The 9,082-nt window shown below is 41.3% G+C and overlaps 1 protein-coding gene across 2 annotated transcripts in view; it reads right to left on the bottom strand.

Annotated features, from left to right (window-relative positions):
- Positions 1-9,082, bottom strand: part of LOC106871614 (dynein light chain Tctex-type protein 2B) — a 20,890-nt gene that overhangs the window by 9,158 nt on the left and 2,650 nt on the right. Inside the window, exon 1 of one of the 2 annotated variants that reach the window (XM_014918171.2) lies at positions 7,449-7,710. The exons of the other annotated variant lie outside the window; for it this stretch is intronic. Within the exon in view, the coding sequence (XP_014773657.1) occupies positions 7,449-7,459 (11 nt within the window). The 5' untranslated portion in view covers positions 7,460-7,710. Of the gene's footprint in view, positions 1-7,448; positions 7,711-9,082 lie in introns of those variants that run through there. 2 annotated transcript variants of the gene reach the window in all.

Raw genomic sequence — 9,082 nt, 5'->3', positions numbered from 1 at the left:
GAGAGAGAGAGAGAGAGAGTTTTATGAAAACATAGGAAGCTGTGATACAAGTTGATTTAATGAAGGGCAACCTCGAGAAAGGGATACAGACAAGGGCCGCAAGCAACAAGTGGTGAGACAAGATGCTGCGTTGGAAAAGGTCTTTCCTTTCACCCACCCACAAACCTTTACAAGCTGGAATTCCAAGGGTACGATGGAGTGTGAGGTAACAATCCGATTATATAACCCTACACTCATCAGAGGTAGCTGATATGGAAAGAAAATAAATCTTTGTAGCCCTAGCACAAAACCGATCAGTAAGATTGGCCGTGATGGACGTTTGATGTTGTCTTCTAATATAGCCCTGGGCGGATCAAAGCTTTGTGAGTGGATTTAGTAGAAGGAAACTGAAAGAAGCCTATCGTGTATATTCATGTGTGTGTCTGTCCCCAACCGCTACTTGACAACCAGTATTGATGTGCTTGTGTCATTCTGACTTAGCAGTTCAGTTGAAGAGACTGATAGAATAAGTACCAGGCTTTAAAAAAAATAAGTCCTGAGGTCATGAGGTCAATTCATTCAACTAAAAGAAAACCTTCAAGGTGGTGCCCCAGCATGGCCACAGCTTAAAGACCGAAACAAGTAAAAGATAAAAGATGTGTGTGTGTGTGTGTGTGAGAAAAAGTGAAAGTTCACACATTGTCAATTACCTCATTAATGTGTGTAGCGAGGGGGAGCAGGAGGTGAATGAAATGGCAGAAGGAAGGAGGAGGGGGTACGTAGTGATGCTCTAGTTAATGGGGGGGTTTAGAGGGAGGTGTTGATGATAGCAGTTACTAAGAAGGTGGTGGAGGTGGCAACAGTGGCGGTTGTGGTGGGGGTGTTTCTGCTGCTGCTGAATGGTGAGGAGAGCGATGGAGACCCCCCCCCACTCATCTGTCCCCCATCACACACACACACACACATGCACAACAGTAAGTGAACCTCTGATGAGTTGTTTGACATGCTAGAAATGGTAGCCGAATCACCCTCAAGCAACAGCCTTATTGTACTATGTAAATAAAAGGACATAGTATAATGTAATCCAAGGTACACAAGTACATTATGCTATGTCTGAAATGAAACAGATGGACTGGTCAGTGTTGGAATGTCTTTGTTCCCCTAGGTGGCCTCTATCAAGGCTGACCTGGAGTCAAATAGCAGTAGTAAAGGCATAGTTCAGAAAAGGGGACAGCTAGGGAGCACAGAGGGGACAGACAGTGAAACCTGTTAATGAGATCATCAGGTAATAAAAGGGAGTGGGGTGCTTTGTTGTGGGAGGGGGGAAAGGAGTTGAAGGGGGAGATGAGAGTGACAGTAGGAAGCAGTAAATAGAAGCGAAGGGGACAAGTGGGAGAAGGTAAAAAGGAAAGAAAGGAGTTGAAACAAAGAGGATGAGAGGAAGAGGAAGAGGTGGTGGGATAATGTGTGGAAGAAGGGAGATGAGGAGGTAAAATTGAAAAGCTATCAAAAAGAGGAGGAGGAAGAGGAACCCAGTTGAGGGGGGAGGGCACATGTATGTGTGTGTGTGTGTCCTGGACACCTGGTCCCTGATTTCAGTACAATGCCATTATTTTTCAGGAGAGGAGGTTAATCTATAATACCACTGATCCTTGTACTTCACTTTATCCATCGCTCGAAGGACAAAAGGTAAAGTTGACTTCAACAGGATTTGAACTCAGAACGTAAAGATTCACAACAAATACCACAAAGTAAACTTATGTATGTTCCAAAGTTGTAAACCCCACAGTCTTGTACCCGGGTAGCTGAAATTTTGACATAAGGGTACATCCTTTCACAGAGGCCGGTGGGGTGGGTGGGAGTTGAGTTAAACCAAATGATATTCTTCTGATAGTTTCAGTAAAAAAAAAAAGAAGGAATTACTCTAGAATCTTCAGACCAACTGAAACATAATTGTCAACATCATCATTGTCATCTTCACCACCACCAACCACTACGGAATGTGTGTGTGTGTGTAATGTAAATGAAAGTTATACAATATATGTATTTTTTATCCAAACTCTGATTATATAAGGAGAGAAAAACAAAAAAGCACAGAAACAAACCATTTAATGTCAGCAAGTTCCAAATTACAGTTAATTTAGTGACCGACATATTGTTTAAGATGTCGTCTTTATATATTTAAAGGGTGGCGTCTGGTGAAGCATCAACCGATACTGTGTGACCAACGAAATGAAATGCCAGGGAACACCTACACATTCAGCCAAACGTGTGTGTGTGTGTGTGTGTGTGTGTGTGTATATATATATATATATATATCTATATATCATCATCATCATCATTATCATTTAACATCCACTTTCCATGCTGGCATGAGTTAGACTGTATATACTTCTAATATAGGATAAAATGTATGTGCATATATATATACATATGGGTGTACACGTAGACACAGATGTATATATATGTCTGAGTAAACTATGAGATGGTCACAGTTGGGAAGTCTTTGATCCTAGGTTTGCTGGTTAACAGCTGACCTAGGGTTAAACAGCCAAATTACAAAAAAGGAACACATTAATTAATGTAGTCCAAGATACACTGTGTGTCCTCCCTTGTGATTGCTGTCGTTTAATTCAAGGTCAGCCATGAACCAGCAGACCTCTGATGAAAAGCACTCCAACTGTGACCATCCCATATTTTATTCAGACATGGTGTCTCTCAGATTACACTGTCTAATAGATTATGCAACAGATAATGAATGTACTCCAAAATATGCTGTGTCTGAATAAATTAAAGGAGGGTCACGGCTGGAATGTCTTTGATCGTAGGTCAGCTTGTTCACAGCTGATATGAGGTTGAACAACAACAGCAAATTGAAGGTCATTTCTTTCATGACCATGAAAAGCAATGGTGATGGTGCCATGTAAAAAGCACTCGGTCCACTCTGTAAAGTAGTTGGCATTAGGAAGGGCATCAAGATGTTAAAACCATGCCGAAGCAGATGACTGGAGCCTGGTGCAGCACCTGGCCTTACCAGTACTTGTCAAACCATGAAACTCATGCCAACATAGGAGACAGATGTTAAATGATGATGAAGATGATGATGATGATACAGTGGCTTATGATTTAAGAAATTTGGCTGCCATTTCTAGCAGGCCTGTCAGGGAACACCACAGACACTCAACTGAGGTAAATTGCTGTGGTTTTGTTTTGTGACATTGTGAATTTCATTTGGCAAATTTATTCAAAACACTTTTAAATCTCTCCTCCTTCTTTCTTAACGACCTTGGACCGAAGAAAAGAATAATAATTAAGATCTATGAGAATGACTTAGAAACAATCAGGGTTGTTTTTTGCTTCTTTGTTGTGTGTGTGTGCGTGTGTATTAAATAAAGTAGGTGAAGATCATAGATTCATCAGAAGAGCCAGGAAATCTGTCGAAGAATATGTGTGTGTGTGTGTGAGCTTTAAGCCTTAACCTTATATTAGTGATATATATATATATATATTAAATTAGTGAGCCCATTACTTGACCGGTTTTTATTTCATTAATCCCGAAAGGATAAAAGGCAAAATTGACCTCGGCAGGATTTGAACTCAGAACATATTAAACCAAAACAAAAACCACAAGATATTTTGTCCGATGCTCAAACAATTCTGCCAATGCATCACATTGCTACAAGGCTATGGATTTTTCTTTCCTTTGAAGGAAGAACAGCATCGATTACCTTAGCTCCAAGTCCTTGAGTCACTACAACCCAATGGAGGAAGGGCAAATCCACCACCACCACCACCACCAGTGGAAATTGAACTCAGAAACTAAAACATAACATGTCATTTAAGCTACTACTACTTCTACTGCCACTGCTACTACTACTACTACTAACAGCAACAGTAATGACATTGATCATAACGATAATGATAATTAAGAGCAAACTATATTCATACGAGAAATATGTTGTGGAACCAGTCACACAACTGGTTTGATTTCTTTTCTAAATCCAGGTCAGATTTTTTTTTTGTTTCGTTTCATTTTGTTTTTATCCTGTCTTTTCTATTTTGTTGCTCTCCACTATTCTGTTTATTTATCGTCTCTACCACACCCGTCCTAAATGGCTAGCAACCCTGTTTCACCTGCTTCGAGGTTTTTACACATTATATGTACAGGTGTGGCTGTGGGGTTAGGAAACTTGCTTCCTTCACGTGGTCTCAGGTTCAGTCCCACAGCACAACACCTTGGGCAAGTGTCTTCTATAATAGCAACATCTGGGCCAACTAAAGTCATGCAAATGGATTCATCATCATCATCATCATCATTTAACGTCCGTTTTCTATGCTGGCATGGGTTGGACGGTTTGACTGGGGTTTGGGAAGCCAGGAGGCTGCCCCAGGCTCCAATCTGATCTGGCAATGTTTCTACAGCTGGATACCTTTCCAAAGTTTTGATCAGCCCGTGGCTATAGTGGAAGACACTTTCTCAAGGTGTCACACAGTGGGACTGAACCCGGAACTATGTGGATGGGAAACAAATTTCTCACCACACTACTACACCTCAGCCTATGATTAGTACAAAGACTGACCCGAAAAAAAATTATTCGTATCAAAATCCGATATAATCGTAATCTGCACCATTTGAAATGTATTTGTAGAAAATTTCATCAAAAAACACCCATTTTTCAAAAAGTTATGAGGAAACAAATTCCGAGGGGGGGGGGGCAGTTTTGTCTCTCGATGTTTGCAGAGTTCTCTGATACGCTGCAGAACAATTATGCGATTAACCGATCTTTTATCTTTTAGATATAACAATTTCGGTGATTATAGCCTCTTGAAGGCACAATGGGGGCTGGAGACCTGAAAGTCCGAAATTTTAAGCGACAGAATGTCAAATTGTTTAACTTTTAAAACACAAAAAACAAGGAATATAAAAATATTTGAAATAAGAAAGATAACTCCACATTATAATAATACACATTTATCTCCCTTACTACACAAACCCCAACGAACGTTAAAATTAATTTTGTGACGTCGGAGGATGACAGAAATTCCTAAAAAGAGGAGGTGGTGGTGCCAGTAAGAGGATAGCAGCAGTGATAGTCGACTTTTTCTTAGTTCTTTTTCTTTTTAACTTAACTAGCAAATGGCCCAATCCACCTTGTAAATAGGTATCACAAGACGTTATATAGTTTATCGATCAGCGGCATCGTTTACAGTCCAGTGGTTCCCAAACTATTTTTCTCTGGGTCGCATTTTCGGAATGAAATTTTGCTCGCGCTTCACCAAAGGTCCAGAAGGTGGGTTAAATGGAGATAACCACGGATAACACTCTCCTCCTATTCGCGGACTAGACCTCTTAATCCTTGGTAAAATGCAAAACCATTAATTACAATGATAAAATCGGTCAATAATTATTTTTATAATTGTTTATGTTTTTGACTTAAGCAGGCTATTACAAGTAATCCATAATAATATTTTAAATTTTGAAATCCTATTTATTTTTGGAAACTGTTTCTAAATAATTGTCTTTCAATCATTCCACCTCCCCTGCCATCCTCTTCCGTCACAGCGTTTGGGAAACACTGCTATAGTCAGTAGTAACAGCAGTAGCAGTAGTAGTAGTGGCGGTGGTGGTGAATGGCATCATCATCATCATCATCAACAGCAGCAGTAGTTGTAGTAGTAGTAGTATTGATATACATGCCTTATCAGAATATTTTTTCCTACACACAAGTGTCATTCTCACCACCACCACCATCATGCCACCGACATGATCACCATTTCCTTCATTACCATCAAACTTCCAAATTCACACGCACACCCCCGCTCGCCTTCCCCAGCACCACTCCCCCCCCTCATTTCTTGTCGGATCACAAAGAGTGCTACTGTAGCAGCAATCAAACAACAACCTGTCGCTCAGTCAGGTCATCGTCGGTGACTAAACTGGTGCCCACCCCTGGTGAGAAAGGCTGCAAGAAACAAAGGCAAGGCTTGTTGCGAAGACAGGCGAGCCCAGAATAAGGTCATTAATTATTTATAAGGATGTGGACAGGGTTACAGAGATATTGGTGAATGAATGAGTAAGAATCCCACCTGAAGAGTGATGGAATTTGTCAGGATGTACAACACATGGGATTTCTTGAAACATCACTTGAATCGCTGATGGTGGCTCATGGATTCATGTTATCTAAACTTTACCAAAGTCTTTCATTCTATGCCATTCCCATGATGTATTGTGAAGTTCTCTGTAATCGGCATGAAGGCCAATTTTTATGACTGGGTTGAAAGTCCTTCAATCTCAATTGAAAAGGGGTAGCCATAGTACTAGGATAACACTCTGTACCCTAAGCAATGACATCTTGGTGTCCTGCAGGGATCTGCTCCTGGTGCCCTGTTATTTCTTGCATACATTAATGAAACAGATGCCAACTTGAAGCTTGTTATTGTGTTAAAATACAGAGATGTCATTAAGATGAGGATGAAGAGTGAGGTGCTTCTCCCTCCAGTAAATTTATTGAAAGGTAAGGGAGACTGGTGAGCATGGCCCAAGAAAAGGGTCCGACTCACAGTAAACATCTGTAGATCCGGGAATGAGGACAGATGGAGGAAGGCACTTACCTTTGGTAGTTAAGGTAATTCCAGGATTTCTAGGGTTCCTTGACTGGCCCCTAAAGAGAGGTTCCTTTCTCTGAGGACTTGATCATACATTTTGTATGTTGTTTTGATACATCATCATCCATGTCTACTAAGTTCACCCCAAATCAATTCACCACAGGGTCTCCATTAATTTCTTTCTTTTTTCCAATAAAATGGTTTTTTAACTATTAATGGTGAGATGCTATGGATATATTTTCTCAGTAAACTTTCCTCACAGTGAATTGATGACAATGAACTTATCTGCAATCATCATCATCATCATTTAATGTCCCTTTTTGCATGCTGGCAAAGCCGGGACCCACACCAGGTGCCATGATCTGTTTGGGCTTTGTTTCTGCAACCCTTCCTGATGTTGACCCCATTACAGAGTGTGTTGGGTGCTTAGCAACATTTCTCTTAGTTCTTTATGTTCTGAGTTCAAACTCCACCGAGGTCGACTTTTCTCTTGCATCCTTTTGGGGGTCGATAAAATATGTATCAGTTGAGCAAGCCCTGGGGGTCAATGTAATGTATTCGATGTACCCAGACCACCACCACCACCACCACCAAACCTCAGGCTTTGTGCCTCTAGTAGAAAGAACCAACAACATCATCATCATGTGTATTGTGTATATTGAATTATATTAACCCTGCTGTACCTAAATAAACACCAAATACTGGGGTCAATACACCAAACCTTCACCCACTCACCCACCCACCTAAACTCATAGCCTTGTACTTTAGCATAGTTGCGCCACTGAAGACTGGGTCTTTGGATCGGCTCATACACACACATTTCTGGAAAATACATCTCGTTAATTGAAATGGTATTTACAAACCTTGTGTCCATAGTGTCACTGCTGTTGTTGTTGTTGTTGTTGTTGTCGTCACAGCTGTTGTTGTTAGGTACAAGTCCGGTATGGTGATCAGGGTCCGAGACAGGGGTTTGAACATAACCAGGCGGCTGACTAACCCCCAGCACGGAAAAAAGTGTATCTGCTGCGTCTGGATGCAGTGGAACTGTCCTGCTTGCCTGTCTGTCTGTCTACCTGCTCCCAACACCTCTCTCCCCACTCACTGTCTCTCTGCCTCTCTCCCACCACGACCACCACCACCTGTCACTCCTCCATATATAGTTATGTATATTTACAAGATTGGTTGTCAACTGGGAAGAGAGCTGGGTGCACAGCCGAGGGTGAGGGGTAGAGGCAGAGAGAAAGAGAGAGGGGGAAGAAGAAGAGAATACGTTTGCAGCAAAGGAAGAGAGAGAGAGAGAGAGAGATACTAGTTCTAATAGGATTGGTTCACTTAATAACACAGGTATGAGTGTTGATGGCAGTGGTGGTTTGGGTAGTAGTAGTAGTAGTGGTGGTGGTGATAGTAGTAGTAGTAGCAATGATCGTGGTGGTGGTAGTGAGAAATGGATAATGGTGGTGATTTAAAAACAAAAATAAGGTGAACAAAGGGAAGTAACTCCAATAGACCAATGTCATTTATTTTAGGTAAGTTAAGGAGTGATGTGTACTTTGTGATGTCTACAAACTGAACATCACTTTTTGGTGGTTGTAATTGTGGTATGGGTGGTGGGAGTAGCAGCAGCAGTGGTGGTAGTGGTAGTAGTAGGGTTAGTGGTGGTGGCAGCTGTTGTCTAAGTGGTTATAGTGTAGGTAGAGGTGGTGGTAGTAGTAGAATTAGTGGAGGTACAGGGGCTGTGATGGTAATTGCGTTAGCGGTTGTAATGATGATAATTGTGGTTGTAGTGGTTGTGGTGGTAGTGCTAGCAATAGTGGTGATGATGGTTGTGGTGATTATCGCTGTGGTGGTGGTGTCTCTGGTGATGCTAGTGTGGTAGTGGTTGTGGTGGTGGTACTGGTTTATTAATGGTGACAGCCTGGTGGTGACTGTGATGGCTATAGTAGTGGTGATGATAGTGTAGCATGTAGAGGTGGTAGCATGAGTAGAGGTGGTAGTACCAGAATCATATTAGCCTCTACCCTCTTGGCTTTGTAAACAGGTATTTACTCTTCTCTCTCATGAAAAGCATTGAGTGACATAAGGCTGTCGAGAGCATAATCTATACCTGTGTGTGTGTGTGTGTGTTTATGCACCCTTGTAAATACGCACCAGGAAGTAGATTGGTATGCAAATGTATGAGGGAATATATATATGTATGCATGTATGAGTGCATATCTTTAAATATATGTGTGCATGTGTGTGTATACATAGAGAGACAGAGAGATGGCGATATGTGTGTGTGTGAGTATAAATATGTGAATGTCTATATGCATATAAATATGTATGCATGTATGTATGTATGTATGTATGTATGTATACATGTGTGTGTGATTGTGTGACTATGTGACAAGAGAAAGCAAGACACAGGCAGACAGCTGTCACCCAACTGCATGTCCGGCTGGACCCATCCCTAGATATGATTCAGCTTTATAAAATTCCCAAACAGACCAACGTCAAA

The sequence above is a fragment of the Octopus bimaculoides genome, chromosome 18, assembly GCF_001194135.2.
Source record: "Octopus bimaculoides isolate UCB-OBI-ISO-001 chromosome 18, ASM119413v2, whole genome shotgun sequence".
Lineage (NCBI taxonomy): Eukaryota > Metazoa > Mollusca > Cephalopoda > Octopoda > Octopodidae > Octopus > Octopus bimaculoides.
Note: the sequence above shows the minus strand (reverse complement) of the source record. Positions and strands in the feature narration are given on the sequence as shown.